The 24,105-nt window shown below is 37.5% G+C and overlaps 1 protein-coding gene across 2 annotated transcripts; it reads left to right on the top strand.

The window, feature by feature from the left end:
* Positions 1 to 2,547: 2,547 nt before the first annotated feature.
* LOC117400749 (von Willebrand factor D and EGF domain-containing protein) lies at positions 2,548 to 7,383 on the top strand. 2 transcript variants are annotated; one of them, XM_034001068.3, is made up of 5 exons: positions 2,553 to 4,973; positions 5,521 to 5,616; positions 6,295 to 6,399; positions 6,601 to 6,696; positions 7,048 to 7,382. In XM_034001068.3, exons 1-5 carry the CDS (start codon positions 4,739 to 4,741, stop codon positions 7,155 to 7,157), a joined length of 642 nt encoding a protein of 213 aa, XP_033856959.2. In that variant the 5' UTR covers positions 2,553 to 4,738; the 3' UTR covers positions 7,158 to 7,382. The 2 variants fall into 2 exon arrangements, with proteins under 2 accessions (XP_033856961.2, XP_033856959.2); XM_034001070.3 differs by lacking the exon at positions 6,295 to 6,399 and having other exon boundaries at positions 2,548 to 4,973; positions 7,048 to 7,383.
* Positions 7,384 to 24,105: the final 16,722 nt, after the last annotated feature.

Genomic DNA, 24,105 nt, shown 5'->3' with positions numbered 1-24,105 from the left:
TGAACAAACAAAGTCTGCAAACACATTATACAAGAAAATGTCTAAACCCTCATTATCCTAATCAGCATACCTTTCTGGTGAGCTAATCGTGGTCAGCATAAGCAAATAGTTTAAATGCATAGCTAAGTTATATACAGGCAGGATTTAAAACCAATACATTGTGACAAACCTTTATGGAGTTCTTACTTGCTTTGCTGACAATACTTGTTTATTCACAACTGGAAAACACATTAGTGAAAAAGTAAACACAGGTCTCTATTTGAAAAAAGAAAAGAATATTACTATTATAAAAATACAACACTGCCTGTAAGGAACTGATCCTGAATGATCAATCATTACTTGCTTTAACAACAACACTTTGAGAGAGATTTTTATTTATTTTCTTTACTTTAGGTTACTCAATACTCTGCCTATAGTGACTTTTTCACAAATCTTATAACGTTCAATCCATGATATTACAGTGTTCTGCTGGTACCGTATTATTCAAAATAATAATAACAATAATAATAATAGAAACAGCTGTACAGCGATTTAGAGGTGTTATTGTATTGAATCCCCATGTGTTTGTGAAGATTACATAAAAACAAGCTGAATAAAATGTCTGCTCTCCTTATGCCCCAAATTAAAATACATAAGGTAATTACTGCAAGTGCTGAAATGAAATGGGGTTTGAAAAACAGCAACCCAAAGCTTAAGATATTACTTCAACTCTTAGGGATGCTACCTTTATGTGTAGATACTCCTGGACTTGAGGATGAATCGATAACCTGCAATTTTTTGCACAACGTTGGTTCCCATTGTGTTTCAAGTAAATCCATGAAACAGCCCCGTTCTGTTTTGCAAGGCACAGAGACAATGCTATGGCAATGTTGTAAGGTTTTGGCTGCATCTAAACTTATTTTTATAAACTTAAGCTTTATCCCTAGAAGATCAACTGAGGAAACCTTAAACTATTTACAGTTGACTGGTAATGTAGACTGAAGGAAAATTAGTTTCACATACTAATTCAGTAATGGTTAGACCCAGTGGTTTTACAGGAAATTGATTTTCCTCAATACTGTTTCTCTTCCTGTGTGGACCTTTTTCTGATGGGATTTCATGCTGCAAAATCTGGTATCTGTCATCTCTCAGCTTCAAATAAACTTCCTACAAAGAGTTTTTTTTTTTTTTTTTAATGTCTGCACATGTTCAAAAGCAATTAGATTTTCCCTAAAGACAAAGTAAATTCTATAGTTTTTGTGGAGGACATACTGCAGCTAAGAAAACATCTAAAAAAATGGTATTACAAACATTTATTTAAAATCAAAATAGTACACAGTATTGTTTCAGCGTGAAAGGAAACTACTTTACAGTCCCCTTTTTTGTAGAGTATCATCTTTTTACTGTACTGGTAACTTGCCAGTCTTAGTTTGCTGCCATAGTAAAAGGCACTAACTTTTAAATCCCAGAATCCTTCTGATATACAGTAAGGACTCTCTTATGATTATCATCTTACAACTTTTGTTTCTTATATTAAACACATGACCTAGCTCTTCTTAAACTGGAGTAGAGGTTCTAAACTGTTCTAACATATTGTTACTTCCTTGTTAGGTATTTTAGTTTTTGTTGTTTCTTTTTCAATGATCCATAATTAATACTCAATCATAACATTGGAATAATACGAAATAAAACTTTTTAGGCTGTCTTCATGAAACCTAAATAAATCTTAAGGTTTCTATTGGTCTTTTTGACGTGTTCATACAAAACTGAATTTATGTAGTACTTAAAATAAATTACGGAAAGCATACTAATTGATTTGAGCAAAGACAGAATGTTCTCAGATAATATTGCTACATCTATGTTTTGCAGTGAATTCTGCTTTTGTCAGATAGAAAGATATTGATCCCAGTAGCCTTTAGTAAGACCATCAGACAAGGTCCACTGTTGTTGTTTTAAATGTTGCTAACAAACAGTTGAAAATGCCAGGGTTGTAAACTGTCTGTCATCCACATACAGGACAGGCATATCAGTAAACAGAAATAAAGCCTTAATTGCTGCAATAAAATACGAGATTTGAACTGCATTCAAAATGGTCAGGCAAAGACTGGTTGAGATGAATCATTTTACTGTTTTGAAAAAGCACATTGAATTCCCAACAGTTGTTCTTTTGTTCCATTAGATCCATTAGAAGCACCTTGGAATGCAATGTATGTATACAGTAGTAAGATTTACAAGATGAAAATCAATAAAATGATCCCTGTTAATTGAATTCTTAACATATCCTGAATGCACTGTACTGTAATTGTAAAACTGATCAAGAAAAAAGTATTCTGCTGATTATTTTTAAAGTTTCGTCTGGAATAGAAGTTATACAGCTGGATTCTATGTAGTATCATGACAACTCATCTCTGACATTATTACCAGATGGAACATTGTGCCTTTCATGTTAAAGCTTTGATATATTGCATGCCCTAAATTCTGAAATGTTTCATCCCTTATTTTCCAGTCCAAATGCACTGTTAATAATAATAATAATAATAATAATAATAATAATAATAATAATAATAAATAATAATAATATCTTTATTTTTATATAGCACCTTTCATAGTGGACCACCATCACAAAACACTTTACAGAGGTAGGCTGTGAACTGTGCATTATATGCAAAGTTACTTACAAGAGGACATTGATTTAACATCTCATCCACAGGATGGAGCACAATGAGGTTAAGTGACTTGCTCAGGGTCACACAGTGACAGTCAGTGGCAGAGGTGGGATTTGAACCAGTGACCTTTTGGACTTTAACCATTGGACCACACTGCTTCGTTGGATATTAATAATGGAGTCTCCATGTGCTTGCCTGTTAGTATATATAAGAAAAGTAATTTTATGCTTACTAAAGCCAGTATTTTTAAAGATAAAACTACACTAGAGAAGGCTGCACTAGTTGAAAAAGAATGTGTTTTTAAAATTGAGTAGTTTAAGAAAATAAATCCTTAGTGCTGAAGTTAAACAGATCGAGACAGTGTGCTGTTGAACAACAGCACTTCTTGAATCTTGTTCAGCCAATCTGAGTGCTCTGTAAATCCAAGCCATTTTGAAATGTCCAGTTTGAATGTTGCTGCAACCCACTTTCCAATACTGAGAACTGAACAGCAGCAGTTTCTGCTGTCAAACCAATCATGTAGCAATGGCCAAACATAAACAATGGCTGTTACTAAATGTGATAGGGTAAGGTCATTCCTGCTGGTGAAGTCCGGCCTCCCAACCGGTGGTGGCGCTGTGGCCACTAAGTTGGTGACCTCACTAAGATGGACGCTTGTGGCGGCCATCTTGTTGGAGTCAAACTGCACGTGTATGCTCTGAGCTTCACCTCATAGAGTCAGCCATTATCTGATACACCTGCCAACTAGTCATGGGTGAGTCACTGATTCTAGGGGTGGAACTTGGTGCATAAGGGGCATGTGCAGGTAAAAGAGTTAGTTGAGCCTGGGGAAGGAAGGAGAGAGGGGAGCCAGCTGGAGTACACAGAACCCTGTTCTTGAATCGCGTTACCATGGACTATAACCTGTCTTGTTATTGTTGCAGTACAAGGATTAAAACCTGTCTCAACAAACCCTTCGATGCTGTGTTCAACTGGACTTCTTGTTAGCCTGCCTGTTGGACGACCACCACTGCTTTAAAGAGACACTCACCCTTTTCTTTCTTTTGTGTTATAAATGTTCTTTTGTCTATTATTTCTGTGTTATTCACTGTTCACAAAGTGAACACATTGTAAATACATGTTGGGGCTACATCCTACAAATAAAATACCTGGAGAGTGTGTTTGTTTGTACTTCCACACTAAGCTACTTAGGGGAGGCTCAGCCTGGACTTGTGAGACTGCCGGCCATCAGGGTCTGCTGATGGGTGAAGAGCTGAACCCACACGATTTTCCTCCCTCATCCACAGGAGTGCAAAGACCAATATGCCCTGTGGACCCCCAGCCAACATCAGCCACTAATGCAAACCACGCTTGCATGACACTCCCTGCACTTGAAAAAGTGGCGCTTTTATTAGGTGAACTACTGGGGAAATACAGCTTATATTCAATCGCCAATCCTCAAGCAGGCTGGTTTTTAGTAGTAAGGAAGTTAGTGTACAACATTGCATTATTATTTAATGACGAGTTACAAAACAAGTATAATATAATGAAACACAATGAATCTATTCAAATGCTTTTAAAAAGGTGTTAAAGTTTGATTTAAAAAAAAACGGTGGCAGTAAAATAAGATAGACATTTTGGGGCTTTTTAATGATATTGTAATTATTTTTTTTCAGAAATGAGAAAATAATGGCTACCAAGAGAGTTACAAAACAGTACATAAACTAAGGAATAGAATGTAGGGTCTTTTTGGTACTATTAACTTTTAATTAATTCAGTGGTTGAGTACATTTAAAATATATTTTTAGAGGATAATAATAATGAAGACCAGAAGCTTTTCTTTCACTATTAGAAACACATTTATAGACTGAATACAAATCATTGATTTTAAACAATTGAAACAACTGTTTATCTTTCCTTTTATTAAAGCGCTCTGCCCATGCATTATTCATTTGACCACTCATTTTCCTTTATTGTCTCAAGCTACTAAACCTGAAGCAATTCACTTTTAACCAATTGGAGCCTTCGGGGAATAAGCTTGAAAAAACTTTCAGTGGAACAGCAGTAGTTCAACTCCAGTTTCTATCCAGCCCTCAGTCGACAGTCTGAAGAAGATGGAAGTGTCTCACAGCTGCTTGAAATCAGGAAGGATCTGGCTGATTTTGGCTGCTTTAGCCTTATTCCTGGTTATCTGTGATGCAAGATCGAAGGCTTCCAGAGGGGTAGCGGTTCCTTTTGTCTTTGATCCGAAGGCATTTTGTGACCCTCCATGTCAGCATGCAGGGCTCTGCATCAGGAACAGCACCTGCTTCTGCTCCAAAGGCTATGAGGGGGAACTATGCCAATATGGTAATTTCGCATTTCATTATTTTATGCCTATTAAATCCTCTTTTTCTCCAGAATATTCCTGGCACATTCTTCTTTTAAAATATTTAAAATACCTAAATAACTGTCTTATGTTTTCATAAATCTTAAAACTACTTTAGGAATTTGTCTTTACCTCTTTCCGCATACAGTGTCTTTCCTTGATTTAGCTGTGAGTGGCACATCCCTTATAAACGTTTATCATAGTCAATGCAGAGTGTAATAAAGCATAATAGAAGCACAGTAAAGCATTGGTAAGCCCAGACTGGTACTGTATAGTAAAGCATATGGTAAATGCATCGTATAAGTACACTTTTATATGGGATAGTTGACAGTTATACAGTGTTAGGGTTTAATTACCTTATTTTTTGATTTGCAGGATTGAAAAACATGATGTAACTTAATCACTTTTCCAGTTTACAATGGGTCCTACTCTTCTATTGTTTTGTATCATCAATATAGTGCTGAATTTTAAAGTATTAATTAATACATAATCAATTAAATAACTAATGTATTGGCTATTGTTTTGTAGCTAACTGTTATCCAAAGTGTAAAAATGGGGGAGAGTGTCTCCGGCCTGGAAAATGCAGATGTCTACCGGGATATGGAGGAAAATACTGTCATAAAGGTAAATCTATCTATCTATCTGTCTATCTCTCTCTATATATATATGGATAAGGGTGTCTGCTAAGAAATAAATTATATATATATATATATATATATATATATATATATACACACACACACACACACATATATATATATATATATATATATATATATATATATATATATACACTGTATATGTTATGTAAGACGTGGAAATGAAGGCAAAAAAAAGTGCCTTTTACAGTTCAGTTCAGCATCAGATAATTAAAAAAACACAACAAATAGTGGAAATGATTTATGAGATTTAGATTCACAGTTGTTAATAGCATAACTTCACTTTAAAATACACATTGACATTCTTATTGTTCTTCAGTAAAGAAAAAAAGACCACTTACCATCTGAAAGACAGCAATGTACTGTACAACTTGTACCAAATACATTTTTCTGAAAGGATCAAAACACCTGGCAATGCTACAAAACTGCAACACATTTATAACACACAAGTGTTGTTGTTGTTGACCTTTACAACAACCTAATAAATGATAGAAACTGCTTGTGCATTCCTGATTCTAATGTACATGTGTCGAAAGATTTACAATGAGGTGACAAACGAATGCCAAAGACATTGACATGTTTTCACTGAGCGCTTCAAGAGAGGATGCTGCTGCAATACTGTGCCTTTATATTTGTTTTACAGTCTCTTGTGAGGGCGGGTGTTGGAATGGGGGTGAATGCATCTCTGTGAACAGCATTGTGAAGTGTCTTTGTCCCTCTAGCTGGACAGGCTCAAAATGTCAAGAAGGTGAAGGTCCTACTGTTTACATTTAATCAGCATGCATGTGAAATCAAATCCTTTAGGGCTGCAATTGTCCATCTGGACTAGTGAAAGCCTTTTTCTTGGCAAGGCCTTTGTTACTGAAAGCTAAGTGTCAGTGAGTTTATTTCTGATGAGACTCTAGTATGCCTGTCAAAGATTAAACAGCGACACCTCATTTGTTCCCAGCAATCTGTCCTCAGGGATGCAGAAATGGTGGAAGTTGTGTTGCACCTGGTATCTGTAGCTGTCCAGAAGGATGGGTGGGAGGAGCGTGTCATAAAGGTAAAATGTTTATGAACACAGAACATACAGCTTGAGTAGATTGTACATGTGGAATGTATTTTTAATAGGTCAGAAGTAGAACTGGTAGAATACTATTTCATAGGAAATCTTTAATATCCATGGGGAATGCATCAGCATTTTTTTGATTAAAAACATGTTGTTTGTTTCCTTTCAATAATTTTAACTAGTCAGCTAAATTCCATGTACAGTACCATTGAGTTTATTGACTTTAGATATATATTTTTATGAAATAATATTTGTAGTATTATTCTTACTTAGTCTGGCTAGAGGTTATTCTCAGCAATTCAGTATGGGGAGAAAATAATCATATCAACTTTTCTTTTTCCCCAGCTATTTGCCGACATCCTTGTCTAAATGGAGGAAAGTGTGTTGCTCCAAATGTCTGTAGGTGCCGCGGCCCTTATTCTGGAGCACAGTGCAGAGAGAAGAAGGTACACTGAACACTCTGGAAAATCTGAAGCTGTCCAATCATTTCAACAAAGCATTTGAAATAGTAAATATAAGAAAGACATACCGATTGGATAGACGTATACAAAAAGCATTGTTTATTAATCTGAATTGTATCACGGTGTGTTTGTTAGTCATTCATTTCCTCATTGTGATCACGATTCATTTTTTAAATATACCTTTTCAATAAAAAAAATAAAAAGCATTGATTGAGTTTAACTATTTTTTTAAATACATATAAAACATGTAATATACACATGTTCAGTATAACAGCTTTTTTTGTGAAGTCTTCAGTTTTAATAATATCAGAGTGTCTTTGATTTACAAAAAAAATGAAACAAAAAAATAAATATTTACTTACCAGTTAAAATTGTGAATAGGTCTTAATATCCAATAGTAATGCAACCTAAGCATGCAACTCAGCGGTTTCTGTATAGTGCTATAGTATACGATTAGTGTGTGTTTCCATGTGTGGTGAACTTACTGGGAAACTGGGGGTTGCATACCTTGTACCAGGGTGAATGATTAATGTGAAAAGGGTCAGTTTCACTGAAAGAAAGATTAAAACAACCTAAATTCATACCACATATACAAAATAATGTGTATGACTTGAATTACACTTGTGCTGTATTTATATTTGAGTTTGGAATCATGCAAGGGTCCAGCAAAAGAACCATGTGCTATTTTTATGGGGAAAGTCAGTTTACTATCTCTATATAGTAAGTGACTACATGTCAGAACTGCTGATGGCTGCAGTTCCTGTGAAAATAAAAGAAAAATATGTTTATTTTAAACCAGTTGAACATTGCCTCATTCTAAAGCTAAACAGATATAGATTTAGGATTGGGAATGATGCATTGTTTAAATAACAACCACATTACATTTCCACCACCACATATACCAGACAGAAACAGTATACCAAACTCCCAGAGTTAACAGAATTATGCAATATTATTTATGCTATAACATAAATTATTCAGCGTTCTTCTTATATAGCTACAGCATGTTTGCTGAAATGAGGACCTTTGTTGTATATGACATGTAAGATTAGTCCATTCAGTGTAAATGAGGACCTTTGTTATATATGTAAGATTACTCCATTCAGTGTAAATGAGGACCTTTGTTATATATGTACGATTACTCCATTCATTCTCCTTGCTATGTGTGACCTCCGGTTCTAGGTTTTTTACCTTTTTGTCCTTCTTGGAAGATGAATCATTCATACTAAATGCACAGGATTGTTTTATCTCAATGTTCTCTCCTTCCACGAATATACACTAATATTATAGTTCTCTGATGTATGCAGCATAAAAGCAGACATGTCAGGTAGGCTTTCACATCTTCACCAAACATAGTAAAGATGATGGGACCATGTCAGGATGGATTTCTCTTGTTCCAGTCAGACCTATCCCACACAGGAAAACCAAATGATAAGGGTAGAATTGCATTATGTGTTCTTGGGTGCATTTAATAGGGAAGATGAGGAAACCAGCAAAAGTAATATTCAATTCCCTAGGCCTTTTCCAGCCTCCTGCTTCTACCTGTTATTTCGTTCATATGAAACATACATTGTAGAACCATACAGTAATTTCACAGTATGAGCCGTGACAACAACAATAAAGAAACACATCATTCAGCATTGAGCCTTTAACGTTTATAAAGACAAAGAATAGGTTGAGGAACACAATAGAGCAGAATCAGTTGTCAGTTACTTTTCTTGTGGAAGTGACCCAGAACAAGAGCATGGACGTTATGAAGTGAATGCCTATTTAAATTCCATAATGACAGGTATATAAAGATGGGGGTACGATACATGGGTGGTCTGTGTTAAGGCTGAGACTTGTTTATAGACCCGGTGACTACTGTGGTTTGAAACATTGGACTATATCTATTAAATGTATTTCTTCTTTGTTTGTTGTAATGTTGTCCTGTTAAATCAGCAAACGGCTTAGCTGTCTGGTTGATAGCTAAGGGTTATTTAAAGTTTAGTTAGCGCTCCCGCACAGGATAAGGTTTTGGTTGGTTTGTTTTGCTTTTGTTCACATGAAAGACTGTGCCCTGGCAAGAGTGACAAAGTCACAATGAGAAAACATGCTTTGTCAATGTTATTTAATAAATACTTCTCTGTATACAGGCTGTACAAGAACTTGCAGGAGGGTAGGTAGTAGAAACAAAAACTATTCAGTATTTGAATCTGAAATAAAAAATAAAAACATAACCTAGAGGTTGTTTATTTAAAATATACATGATTTACAATTCAGTGGATACATTTAAAAGAAATGTTCCTTACAGTTACTGCAATTATACAGCGTATTACAAATACAAAATGTGCTATCCAAGAATCAAGTTAAAAAAAAATAATAATTAAAATACAATGAGTTTGTTTTGTCAATGTTTAAATACATATATACAAGTTTTACATAGCAACTTTTAAGTATTAATTTGTGATTTGTTTACAAATAAATTAGGCATACATTGAATGTCCTAGCGGATTGGAGGGTCATGTTGAATCCTGAAAGAATGGTCTCAAAAAATGGGCCCCTTCCCTATGTTTCACTTCTTTTTTGGGGAAGAACATGGTATAATGATACAAATAGAATCATTTAAAAGGGTTTACATAAAATGACAGTATAAGAAAATGTCCTAATAGTAGTACTAAATATATCAAAGAAATTGTGACACATGTTCAAACAAATTGTAAGGGGTGATAATTCTTTCTGATCAAATTAAACAATTACAACTGCAATGGGAAGGGTCTTACATTTCTCACCATTTTGTGGGTGAAAAATGTTTCCCAATCAATGAAAGAATGTATTGAAACATATCTAATGTATAGGTAACCCTGTAGAGTATATTCAGTATACTCTAATTTGGTCACAGGATTTTTCAGCTGCAGTATTCATTTTTTTAGAAAAGTTAATTACAGAATGAACATGTATAATCTGTGTCATCTTACTGTCAGATATTACATTGCAAAAAACAAAAACCCTTTCCAATAAAAACGCTCAAAACAAAAAAGAAGTGCACATTAAAATAAGCCTATAGAAACTGTTACAGTTAGAAAATATATATACTTGAAACCCACACATTTCATGGCTTGAAACCACACATGGTAACATTCTCAGCAGGGATTTGTATTTCCCATCCTCCTCCCGAATGAATAATCACTTAGGAGTACACTACAGATGCTGTACCATGAGGTAGTGAGAACAAGACACAAAAGGCATACAAAGGAAAAAAGTCCCTCAGATACCATGAATGGTTTTTAAAAAAGAAAAACATACAATAAATAGTTCACATGTACTCTTAACATGGAGATCATATAAAACAGTGCCAAAAAATCTGAAAGTATGCCCTTTTCACTGCCAATTGTTTTGCGTGTGTTATCTGTGGTGGCCGCATTAGGTACTAAATCCCATTTATCCAAGCTGAGCTTGCACCTGTAAAAACATTAAGAAAAAAAAAAAAAAAATGATAGCATAAAAACTTCATGAGTTATCTAATGCATGCAGAATCTTGTGAAGTTTGTTGCTGCTTCACAAAGGTTCATACAGTGGAAGTAATTATTTCTTGAAAAAACAGTGGACAATTAAACCTCAACAAATGCAAAGAATAATAATGTTAAAAAAAACAAACAAAAAAAACAAATGAGAATGCAAAAATGACACTTCTGTGTATACATGTACAGTATGTATGTTATTCCATTGTGTTTGAACATACACTGTGGATGCATTATTTTATTGTTCCATCCGGTCACCAACCTTTTTCCCCCACATGTATCTCCAGTGTATCCTGGGTGACAAAAAAACACTTGTTTGGAAGCATACACCTACCACCATACAGACATCTCTGCTTACATCAAGCAGCTTCTTGAAGGAGCCCAGGGTGTCAGCTTCAACAACATTTCTGGGGAGTTGGTTCCTGACCCTCACAATTCTCTGTGTAAAAAAGTGCCTCCTATTTTCTGTTCTGAATGCCCCTTTATCTAATCTCCATTTGTCATGTGAAAATGTGTTACATTTAAAAAAAAAAATTCTAATAATAATAAAAATGCTTTTAAAAAGACAAAATTCCCATTGGGCTTATTTTAAATTATATTGATTTAGAAGTATTAGTATGCAGGTCAGCGTCTATAAGACAGTTACCTTTATTAAAAATGTGGATAGATTAATCAACCGATTAATCAACTAATGACCATAGATTAACCAATCAACATTTTTAATCGAGTGACAATACTAATTATATATATATATATATATATATATATATATATATATATATATATATATATACACACACACACACACACACACACTTCCCCCCATTCATACACAGTGGATCACAAACACCTAAATATACACATGAAATAAACAAAATGTATTAAACAAATATTTTTAAGTTGCTTTGATTCATTATTTGCAACTATTTCTTTTTTTATTTCATAATATTCCATTTAGGATTTTTTAGTTCTTAAGCTCTTACTTTTTTGACATTCCTTTCCAGTGTAGCCATCTGGGCAGGAACACACATTGTTATGCATACAATGGCCACCATTCTTACATGGTGGACTGCAAACAGCTATAAAAAAAAGAAATATAAAAAAGACAACACTGCATTAATAAAACTCAGCTGTCAAATCAGAAAAACACTGATCTTTAATAATATTGGTAAAACAGACTCTTACCAATTTGGCACTGAGATCCATAAAATTCACTGGGGCAGCTGCATTTGGTTTTATACATGCTCCACCATTCAGGCATACCGGGCTGCAAACAGCTGTGTAATCATCATCATCATAGAACAATTAAAGAACTGATACTGACATAACATCTGTCAAGATGTCATTATATACGTAGTATTTTTTCGTGCCTCATTAGTTAGACTTCTGTATAGTCAGAGAGTTAAAAATTATAAAACAAATTATAGCGTTACACGTCCCCACGTGTTGCTACAACTGTTTAAATAACATACACGTAATTTTTATTTTCCTTGTTAACATCCTGACAACCTTTTACACATAACTTTAAAATATTTTTAAAAACTATTTTCAAAATGGCTGCTTAGTGCATTGGGGTTTGAGTTCTGTCCTCTAAATCACTGCAGGAAAAGAGATAAAAAAAATATATAAAAACAAGTGCTCTGGCTTTTCTGTTCCGTACCACATGATGGATTGTTGCTGTGTTACCTGTTTGACAATGTGGGCAATAATCCTTACACCATCAGTGCACTAAAGCAGCCATTTTGAAAACAGCTTTGAAACAGGCTTTAAAGTTATAAGTGTAAAAAGTTGTCAGGATGTTAACAATGAAAATACAAATTACAGGTACGTTATTTCAACAGTTGTTGTAGCAACAGTGGGGACGTGTAACGTTATATTTTTGGAACCCCGCTGCTTATTCTTTAAGTTGGTTGACCAAGGACAATTCTTACTAAATGACTGCTGCAATTATTACTTTTATTTATTTATTTATTTTTTAAGTGTACTGACATTGACAAAAATAAATGTATTACTGTAATGCTAGATGGGGAATCCAACATTATATGTATGTGTAAACAGTAAAAAAAAAAGTGACTATATCTTACCTGAGCTGATTTCCATTACATGAGAGTAGATGTTAAAACTTCATGCTGATTTGAAGTTGGTTCTCGCCAAGATAAGCACCAACTAAGACGTAGCTTTACAGTAAACTAATGTGATCCATCTGTGTCTCCACCTATTTGCGTTTCCTTCCATCTGATGATGTAGATATCCTTCTGCCTGGTGTTGATGGCTGAAGTGTAATGCTGGCTCTAGGGATCAGCTTATTTTAACTCTCTAGCGCATCAGCACACTCAACTGCTGCAATGTTGGCTCCGGGGATCAACCACAGTGCGGTCTCACCAGCGCATCAGCATGACAACCGTCTGGATTGAGCTAAGTAGGGTACATCTCTGGGGTCTTCAAGAGGGCACCTTCCATCGTCTGTGTTTCGTCAACTAGCCCACGACACCTCAAGAGGGCTCGACGGTGATTCTTCCGCCCCCTTCCGTCCCCCACTCAACTCAGCCCAGCTTACTTACCCGTATATGAGCGTTTCTTTCTTTATATTGTGCTTGAGATCCCCAACCAGAATCTTTCTGTCTCAACCAAAGCCAGTTGCTGCTTCTCTCTGCTGCTTCAGATAAGTTCTTCACTGTGCGACGCAACTCTTGACCACTGAATCCGACGTCTCTAAGAAACCAGGTTGTATAGTGTGCCACAAATCCTCGACAAACCCACCTCCACTGGGTAAACCTCCTTCCTCGCTGTTCCTGCATGTAGGCCTATACTAGCCTGCCTTATACTTGTAGACATCTAGGGAAATGCATTCTCCTCCATTGTCACAGTGTCTGCTACAAACCACTGAAATATATATTTAAAAAAAAAACAGAAAGCCAGCAACGTAATTAAAAAATACTACATTTTAAAGCAAAAGTCGGTTGTAAGATTCTTACTCGTTTCACATCTTGGTCCAACATAACCATACGGGCATGTGCAGAGGTTTCTTGCCAGGAAGGTGCCTCCATGTTGACACAGTGGATCACAGTTGTCTGTAATCACAGTATAAAAATTTGGATTACTTTAAGGCCTCACGTTTTCCTGAATCTGACTGAAATGCAAATTAATGAAGCAAAACAGTAACAGTAAACAAGATTCCCACATTTTCTTCCTATTATCTATAACTAAAATATACATTCTAAAAAAGTAAAGAAACTAAGTCAAGCAGACAAACCTAATGACTTCCTAAATAAATCACTAATGAAGGTACTTGCTGAAAGTGTTGGTTACTTCACCCATTTATTGTAGCTTCTTAAAAGTTTGACCTCATAATTTAGCACAGGGTTGCACAGGGCCACCAGTAATTTAGGCTCATTAAAATAGATGCAGCCTCAATATAACACTGTCATTGTTTTAAAATGTAATTTACCTGCTTCACAAGTTGGACCCCCATACCCTAGAGCACATTCACACACACTGGGCTTTTACTCACCTTCCACGACTCTTACAGTCTGAGAGGCGCACAGCTGTACAACAAAAAATATATATTACTATAGTTGATATATAGATATGGCTTATTAGAAATGAACAAAACGGATAAACCAGGTTTTCCTTACCAATGTGACAGTTACATCCTGTGTATCCAGGTTTGCATTTGCAGGTATTTGGGAATGAACATTCCATATTTTTGCCACAAGGATATCGGCAGGTGGCTGTAATGAAATGGCATATGTACATTTTTCTTCTAAGTGTAACTACTCACTTTCCATATTTTCCATGAAGTACAGCCTCTAAAGCATGACATTCTGCAGTGTTTTAATATTTAAATGATTACAGTAATTTTTATGGGCCAGATTCTCACATAGTTTGTTACTCGTTATTAACACAACAATTCTAAAACAAATAATAAACATTTTAGCACTATTTGCAACCACCTGGATGAAATGTATGAGTTGCTTGTTTATGGTACGGTAACTTCATTGCATGTTTTTTTTTTTTTTCCCCCTCAGAAAAAAATAATTCTTAAAACAATTTATAAAGATAGAATCTAGCCCTATACAGGTGTGTGCATTGTAAGCAATACAACTAGCTGCTTTGTTTGATACTGGTAAAGTAAATAAAAATAAGTAAACTGCCTTTTCTCAATACAAAATACCTTTGCAGTTTACTCCATCTCCAGAATAACCATATGGGCAGTGACCACATTTAAATTTCCCTTGATGGGGTGGCTCACAAGGAACCCCAGGAAAACATGGGGACTCTGCACAAGTCACAGTCTTTGATGGTGTCTCCTCTTTAGACAATTCTGGTGGGGCTGAGCCAAATTTCCCCAAAGAACCTTTCTGTGTAGTTGCAGGAACGTTAGCCCTTGGAATGCCTTTGTTTCCAGACACTCCATCTCTGGGCTTATTTCCTTTGCTTGTGTTGCTAAGTGACACTTTCATATAAGGGGTCTTTCTGCTGTTTGTTTTGCTTCAAAAGGTTTCTCAGGTTGTAAAGTTCTGGTCCCCAGGGAGGAAGTTACCACTCCACTTTGCACAACAGGCCTTTGTTGTGGTCTTACTAGCCTGCTAGCTGAGTTGTGTCCAGTGGATTCTGAGCCATTAGACTGAGTGTCAGAGGTCTTGTGAGAGCCAGCAGGGTTTCCATTTGATGTGGTAGTAGAGATAAAAACTGTATATGGTCTTGTAGTAGTGATTGGAAGAATGGCTGCTGGTTGTCTCCCTGTAAAATATTTTGTTGGCACAACATTAGAGTAGCACTATGAGAATAAAACAGTTCAAATCAGGAAAACAGACCTTCAGTAAATATGTGCACTGGTGTAGAAATACACAGATAAAATATTTCATATAATTCCTTGATACTTGAAAAAAAGGCCTACCAATCACTGGCATCCTACTGCAGGAATGCCCATTCCCGAGAAATCCTGCTGGGCAACGTCCACAAGCAAACCGGTGTATGCTCAAAGCACTGCACTGCACTCTGGTGGTGTATGCGCAAAGCACTGCACTGCACTCTGGTGGTGTATGCTCAAATCACTGCACTGCACTCTGGTGGTGTATGCTCAAAGCACTGCACTGCACTCTGGTGGTGTATGCTCAAAGCACTGCACTGCACTCTGGTGGTGTATGCTCACTGCGCTGCACTCTGGTGGTGTATGCTCACAGAACTGCACTGCACTGCACTCTGGTGGTGTATGCTCGAAGCACTGCACTGCACTGGAAGATACAGGGGCTGTTGTGAAACCCTTGAGGGAGTTGGGTCCAGGTATACTGAACCCTTTGTAATGTAAATGCAAACTTCCATTGTGATTCTGGGGCTAATTGCAAGCTCCAGAACCCGTTGCTGACATCTAGTGTCGAAAAGACAAAAGCATGAGGGGACATTTCAGTGAGAATGGTGTACGGATTAGATACTACCGGTGCTACTCTGGGTATAGCTGCATTTAGCCTTTGGTAATTGATAGTTAATCTCCATGTACCATTAGTCTTGGGCACTGGCCATATTGGGGAGCTTGTAGTAGAATTACATCGTCTCACTATACCCTGAGCTGCTAGTTGTTGTACTATAACGGCTGCTGCTTTCTCTGCTTCCGCTTTTACTCTGTACTGTTTCTGCAGCGAGTGGGGCTGTCCGTCAATAGTGATAGCCATTTGTTTAGCACGGCCGCAATCATTCTTGCGTGTTGTCCATATGTTTACATATTGCAGACACAAAGACTGTAAGCGGCCTGGCTCAATGTGGGAAGGGATATCATAAGGGTTATTTGCAACTGAGATGCTCATGCATCGCTGTCGTGGGAGCCGCCATCTCTCAATTAGACTACCTTCTGTGTCAGATGTGATAATGCCATTTACAGTGTCTATTACTCGGTTTCCCTCTATACATACATCATTATGAGAGATGGAGGCTGTGTACCCCTAGCGTGTATTCCATGGGTTTTGCGCTGGGGGAGCAGACAAGCAAGGGCCCTGTGGGAGGCTGTGGCGGAGTGTCCCGCCCCTTTGTTTATTATTTATTTATTTATATTATGATTTATGTTTATATTACAGTGAAGCGCCACTTATTTTTGTATAAAAAAATTTTTTTTTGTATTTTAAAAATCTTGTGAGGATGCGTGACTGATCAGCTACTGATTATTTAACTAGCTGACAGTCACGCATCCTTACTAAACTCGTGCAGACTGTGGCCGAGGGTTAATTAACAGCTAGTTAACCCCTCGGCCAGAATATAAAAGACCCACTCTCGACTCAAAGCGGGGAGTGTACAGAGGAGAGTACGGGACAGCGAGCAAGGAGAGAGTAATTAAAATATAAACAATTGCTAAGCGTACTGGTTAATACACCAGCACAATACTTATTTGTTTATTTCTGTTTATTTGGCCATCGCACCTTTTTGGTTTGAAGTGTTTTGTTCTGTTTAAATCTTTTGGTTTATTTATTTAATAAAACGCTGAGCGCTGTTGCGTTCAGTTTCACCACCGCCATTCATTGTTTTGGTTTCTGTTCCTGGTCCGTGACGTCAGCACCCACACGCCACTCAACAGCTCGGTCACAGAGGCGTTTCTTTATTTCTTTTAATAACTGTTAATAACCCATCATAATCTCCTCCTATTTGGGGTTCTTAGGGCTTTCCCTTCTGAAAATGCTGTTGATAAGGTCCCTTTCCCTCAGCTCCGCCCCCTTTTACCCAGCAGTCTCGTATTACGTGTCCCTTTCTTTTGCAGTTTCTTTTGCAGTATTGTTGGGTTCTTGTTTCCTATCATTGCCTTCCCCTCTCCACTGGTACACTGCAGCTATTTTACCTTTATCTTTCTTACTTTTTTTTCAAATGCCTTTAGTTTACGCACTATGCTTTCTCCCCATTTCATAATTTCAACATATGTGCGCTCCGTCGGTCCTCTGTACATTTGAGTAAGTGAGGGCCTGCCCAGATGTACAAATGCTGGGTCATCTCTTCCAGCAAAATTATCATCACTATATGTTTTATACAATTTCCACTTTTCGTCTAGGTATGTAGTGAATGGTTCTCTAGCTCCTTGTTGTCTATCTGTGATCCTTCCCCAGTCTACGATAAGAGAATCTCTGGCATTTTCTATTCCTGTCTTCTAGAGTTTCCTGAATAGGCTTATCTTTCCCACTCTCACCACCCCCCTCTTCTCTTATGATTCCTCCATTTTTGAATTCTGGTGTAAGTTTGACTTGTACTTGTGGTGGAAGGATAGACATTAATATCTGCCATACGTCTCTTCCTTCCAAGTGATATGTGGTCACATGTGCATCTAATTTTCGCCACCAGCGGTCTAGAGACCCCTCGTCTGGGAATCTGCCTAATGCTTTAACATGATCCTGTACTTCGTCTACTTTCAGTTACTGTTTGGAATTGTGGGTGGTCACCACGCTTAGTTACGCCTTGTTTATCATATAACACTGTTATGTGTGCCCCGTTTCTGTATTTATCATATTGGTACTGTCTTTCTTCTTCCGCCAGTTTGTCCCAATCTACCCCTCTGTATTCAGTGTCATCATCGTCCTTGTCACTGTCACTGGGCGGATACGCCAAGGCAGCAGCTACGCCCACTGTTGGTTTTAATTTATTCCATAAAGAGTGTTGACCTACTCGAATTTTAGAAGTTTTTCATTTTATTCCATCCCTCTCTTCTATTAAGTCCTGACATTGTTTCTTATATTTATCCCTTTCATTTTTAACGCTAGTTAACAGTGATAGGTGGATTCCTTTCTCTGAGAACATATTTTGCAGGTGTGTTTCTAGTTTTTTAATTTGTTTGTCTTTTTCCTGATTTTCTTTTTTTCTGAGCTCGGCAGATTCAGTCAACCCAGAAAGAGTGGGCCAGGCAGGCAGGGTATCAAAGGCTGCATTAGCTGTGTGGTCTTCGGGGAAGAAATAAGTCAGTCTGACTGAGTCTGGTCTGGAAATGTGGAGAGATATTCATAAAATTCCTGCCGTTTCCATCTGTTTTGACCTGCTTGTTTTTCATGGTGGGGATTGTCATGTCTGTGTGTCTTGCTTGTGGATCATCTGCTGGGAGTATGTTTTTCCATGCTGCTGTCTCTACTGGGATGAAAAAAAGGATTTTCATGTCCTGCTACTGCTCCTTTAAACTGACTTTGATTCATATGATGCGCTTCTGCCAAAAGTGAACCTGGGGACACTGGCTGTTCTGTCTTAGCATCTCGGCTGTCTAATCCCCTGATCACTTCGACTGAGTTCATATGTTTTGCTGTGATTTCCAGGACCGGTATTAATATTGAAAGCCTTTCATGTGTCTGTGTCTCTTTAATGGAATAAGATCAGCTGAAGCATTTTACAGTTATCACCCAAATATTTTATATTTTCACAAAGAAATTGGATACACATTCTAGAGCTTCAAAGCTTTTAACAATTCACCATTTACATGATAAACTTTATTATGACTAAAGGAAATAGTTTAATTCTTATTCAGCTTAGAAGATGAACCTCAGCTGACAGAAAAGGAGGGTGGACGGAAGGTCAGTAATGCTTTAAAGGAACAGCAAGTAACTCTGGGGATTAAAAATGTGCATATTATCACTTCTCAGGTACTGCCAGGGCAAAAAGATACTAAAATCTCAGATTATACCTTGTGGTGTACAGTGCCTTGTCTCCAAGGCAACTGTTTATTCCATCCAGTTCTATAAAAGAGTGTCTGCACGGTTGTTTCCTGTTTAAGTTCTTCTTTAGTTCCATCAGGTGCAGACAACAATGTGCCTGAGAGAGCTATTTGTACTGGGGCTGTCAAAGGAGTCTTGAGGTAAATATTACCGCCTACAAGCTCTGACACTACTAGGAAATGTGGATGAAGGAGCGCAGTCGCCTATGAGAACAAAACACTAATTAAAGTATTAAATAGCAGTCTATACATCCACATTACTGTGCAAGTTATGTACATACATCTTTTTTTTACCGCAATTAAGCAATTATTTTATTATGATGCTACATTCTGAATCAAGTGTTGTTGCTCTTATTTTGTGATTTATATAATTTTTGGTCAACAGATATTTCAGTTCTTAACTTATAACAAACCATACATGTCTTACTATATAAAGACCACTTTACATTTACAAATTACATCAACTTCTATTTTCTCAGGACCACAGATTTCTTGCTTTGAGTCTGAAACTGCTACAAAACCACATTAAGATACTTTTACTTAATTCTAGTCAACAATAATTTATAAAAAAGCTGATTAAACCAGATTTTAATAATGCAAAACATTCCATTTACATTATTAAAACAATTATATATTGAACTAAACTGAATCCAAATAATGACTCAGTCATGCTATTCAAAAGAAAAAAAAACTGCCATTTGGTGAAAGGTATAATATACTGACAACTGAAAAGTTATCTTCTGCAAAAACAAACATACATACAGAATATACATTCTAAATTCTGCAGCTGAACCCCCAAAATTGGGTGGCAAGTGGAACTGGTGCAAAAAGAGGGAAAACTTTATTGCAGAGTTGCTAGATGAGCAAAAACACACTAATGTTCCAATCCATATTCCAATTTTAAAAAAGGAAAGCTAATCACACCAACTGATTCAAATCCAATGCAGAAAATGAATGTTCCCAAAATGACTGTAGGCTTCAGAGACCCAAATACATGTTTGAAGTGGAATTTAAAGCTAGGGGCAGTTAACTATTGATGCCAAATCTGACATTTGGATTTACTACAGAACTGCCATGCTCCCGCTGCTAAGAAATGAAAAGCCCTCGTCTCTCAAATTTCCCCTGTGTGTTTGTTACTGTTAAAAACAAAAAAGTTGATCAAGTGATTCATTTTCCTCCTCTGATAAAATGCCATAAGTTTTTAAAAAAGTGAATGACTTAATAAAACTGTGGTACATCTCTTAACCCTGTGAAATGAAAAAAGTCAACTCTTCAATGACATGTGCTGCTCATCTCAGAAGAAAAAAAAAAAGAGTGGATTTGTCTTGATGGGGTCAACAACTGGTAATTTTTTATGGTGAATCTTTTTTATTTATTTAGTCATTGCCAATTATTTAATTATTTCTATTATTTTCTCCCCAATTTGGAATGGCCAATTATTTTTAGGCTCAGCTCACCGCCGCTGTCCTCCGAAGCATGTGCCGTCAGCTGACCGCTTTTTTTCACACTGCGGACTCACCATGCAGCCACCCAAGAGCTACAGCGTCGGAGGACAACGCATCTCTCGGGCAGCTTACAGGCAAGCCCGCAGGCGCCCGGCCAGACTACAGGGGTTGCTGGTGCGCAGTGAGCCGAGGACACCCTGGCTGACCTAGGCCAATTGAGCGCCGCCCCCTGGAAGCTCCCGTCCTCAGTCGGCAAAGGAATAGCCTGGACTCGAACTCGCGGCGTCCAGACTATAGGGCACATCCTGCATTCCACACGGAGCGCCTTTACTGGATGCGCCACTCGGGAGCCCATATGGTGAATCTTTTAATATACTATATATGTGACAGTGGTCATTGGCTGATAGTAGAGTCAAATTGAGGTTAACTACAGTACTGTATACTAACAGCGCATGATTAGTTTGAACAGTGTAGTCTTAACATTTTAATTACACTCATTTGGGAATGTGACCCATCACAGGCCTGATCTCCATCAATATTTGGGGATCAGTGTTTTTTTGTTTTTTAATGACTTGTACGGTCAGACGGTTTTCATGTCTGTTTATTTAGGCTAAATTGCTACATATTGTCAGACAGATCCCAAAAGAAGCTAAACACCCATGCTTTTCTCCTTACCCTCTTCCTCCACACGTCCATAGCCAGCACAAAATCCAATACTAAATTTGGCCCTGTAACTCAAGACAAAAGGCTAAGGTTTGTGTCACCAATGGCAAAACTATAAGAAACAAGGTCAAGTAGGTATTTTCAGTGAAGTAGGTGCTAGCGGAAACATTTGTCTACTTGACTTAGTATTAACAACGTTTTTATTTATAGTTTGCTTGTTTCAGTCACAAATGTCAAGACAAAGGTCTTCTCAATGTTCACATCAAGCAAATGGTGTGTCACAAATGCAGCTTTAAATTACATGAAGTTGTTTGGTGGTTAGTTATTGTACTAGGTAGGTATTTCAAAATCTTCCTAGTCTCTATGTGATAGATATAAGTGGTTATGTTGGTGTAATTGCAAAGCACTGGTGAGGGAAACACCTGCTGGCATTGTGGGCCTTGTCATCTGTGGAGGGGGTTGCAATTAAATGCCATTCTCTTTCTTGAATACACATGCAACACACAGATATAATAAACGGTGGCAGGCCATACCACTCAGTAATGCTTTCTAACATGACTGCCCCTAGCTTTAAATTCCACTTTTCAGTTATTATAACAAACTCCGGAGCCTAGCAATCCCCAAGCAGAGTTAATGAACAGTTTATGATTCCCCATACTAATCTCCTGTATTTAGTCCCCATTCTAAGTAAAGCTACCACAATGGGATGCTCTTTATTTTCACCCCAAACATATAAAAAACTATATTTCCGGACTTGTGTTTTTTTGGAATTCTCAGCTTTTAAATAATAACTCTAAAGTGGAACATAAGAACCAGGCCCAGTATTGTGACATCATATACACACCATGGAGTTAGAGCCACAGACAGTTAAAAAAAACAAAAAAAACATTTACAGAAGAGCTTTTTGCTTTTTTTTTTTTTTTTTTTTTAAAAACCTGTCTTCAGTTAAATTGTATTTTTAATAGTAAAAATGAATATTTATAAATATGAACTTTCAGAATACTTTTCAAAATAATTCTTCATTTCCATTAATTCCTGCTCAAGGTAAGAACTTTTTAAATTCTTGACAAGAAAAAAATGATTAGTTAAGTTACAGAAACTCTTCTTATGAGGTTTATACCCTCTTTTTTTGCAGAAGATACCTCTTCTGGGATTGTTACTTTCTATGTAGACAATCCTACCAGTGTCCCAAACAATGTGGGCATGTGCACTCTCCCCAACCACTGGTGTCATCCCAAGCAGCCTGCAGCAATCCCCCATGTCCGGATCCCCTGGCACCAACCAGGGTATATCTTATTAACACACTTGGGGGCAACCGTGCCTATGGAGCTCCCAGTGCAGACTGGAGCCTCTTCCACTGTGGGGGTAGATAAGGAGAAGAAAGCAGAGAAGAGACTTGGGGATGGAGAGGCTATGAAAATGAAGTACACACTTTATGGAAAAAATGGAAATATGAAGGAGTATGACCAACAAGAGATGAAGATGGAAACTGACATCAAAGCAGAGATGCGTACAATGGAGAACTGCGGTGATGCAGAGCAGAGAAATAAGGAGATCACTGGAGGTGGAGAGAGTCTAGCTGGAGAGGATGGAAACATTATAAAGGAAAGTAATGAAGAACAGACAAATACAGAGAAGGAAAGTAAAGAGGAAGAGACAAACAAGTGCTTGGATAAAGAGATTGGCACGAATGGGAATTCCAGTGAAGGAGATGAGAAAGAGAACAAAAGCAAGAGAGAACATGAGATGGTAGAAAAGAAAACTAGCACAGGAGAAAAAAGAAAAACCAGGGAAAGAGAGAACAAGGCTGACAGAGGGAAGAGAAAGAGGATGAAGGGCAATGAGATCACTCCTGTAGAATCAGAGAGCCCTATAAAGGCCTCTGGATCAGATAAAAAAGGAGGAAGGAAGGTGATGGGCTCCAGGGGGGAGAAAGAGAGGAAGGAAAGGCCTAAACTGAAAGGGGGACCCCAAGGAGAGAGATTAGAAAGTCTGAACAAGAAGGGGATGAAATCAAAAGTTCATAAGGTGGCAGGCTCAAAGGCCAGAGGCAAAAAGCAAATTCTGATCAAGTTTGCCACGGTACCTCAGAATCAGAGTTGCCTTAGTCAGAAGATGAGGCAGTCTGTCCAGGTCTATTACAAACTGGGGACCCGAGACAGCTTCTCTGAGGCTTGCAATTGGCCAAAACAGGGGTCATTTGACAACAAAGAGGAACAGCAAGTAGAGACAATGTGTGTTGACCCAGGAGAGGCCTTTCTGGAGCAGACCCTGATGCCAATTAAAGGGAATGGAAGTGAGGAGAAAGGTCAGCTAGGTGATAGCTTCACTGACATTCAGGGTTCTGAAGCCACCTATTCTCAGGTAATCAAAGACTCACACCTTATACATGGGTTCACGGCTCAGCATGAACCTTACAATCAATGCCAAAATGGATGCAAAAATCCAGGTGCTGCAGGAGTTGGCTTCAAGGCCCCAGAAACACTTGAACAAAAGGCAGTTAGCACAAACCCACAGAACAACAGGGAAACTCTCAATGGACCCAGGGTCAACAACAATCTTTCTAATCCAGGCTTAATAATTACCAGACAGCAGGGAAACAGAGAACCACACCCTAAACCTGGGTTAATGGACCCCCATACCTACAGTCAGAACAGGCCAAACAC

Source organism: Acipenser ruthenus, chromosome 4, assembly GCF_902713425.1.
Source record: "Acipenser ruthenus chromosome 4, fAciRut3.2 maternal haplotype, whole genome shotgun sequence".
NCBI lineage: Eukaryota > Metazoa > Chordata > Actinopteri > Acipenseriformes > Acipenseridae > Acipenser > Acipenser ruthenus.
The sequence above is the reverse complement of the archived record's forward strand: the minus strand, read 5'-3'. Positions and strand labels throughout refer to the sequence as shown.

Bases quoted from the DNA above. Each gene is read 5' to 3' on its own strand.
- LOC117400749 (XM_034001068.3), top strand. From the start codon at position 4,739: ATGGAAGTGTCTCACAGCTGCTTGAAATCAGGAAGGATCTGGCTGATT. The intron at 4,974-5,520 runs GTAATTTCGCAT...ATTGTTTTGTAG, and splicing joins GGGGGAACTATGCCAATATG to CTAACTGTTATCCAAAGTGT. The intron at 6,400-6,600 runs GTGAAGGTCCTA...ATTTGTTCCCAG, and splicing joins AGGCTCAAAATGTCAAGAAG to CAATCTGTCCTCAGGGATGC.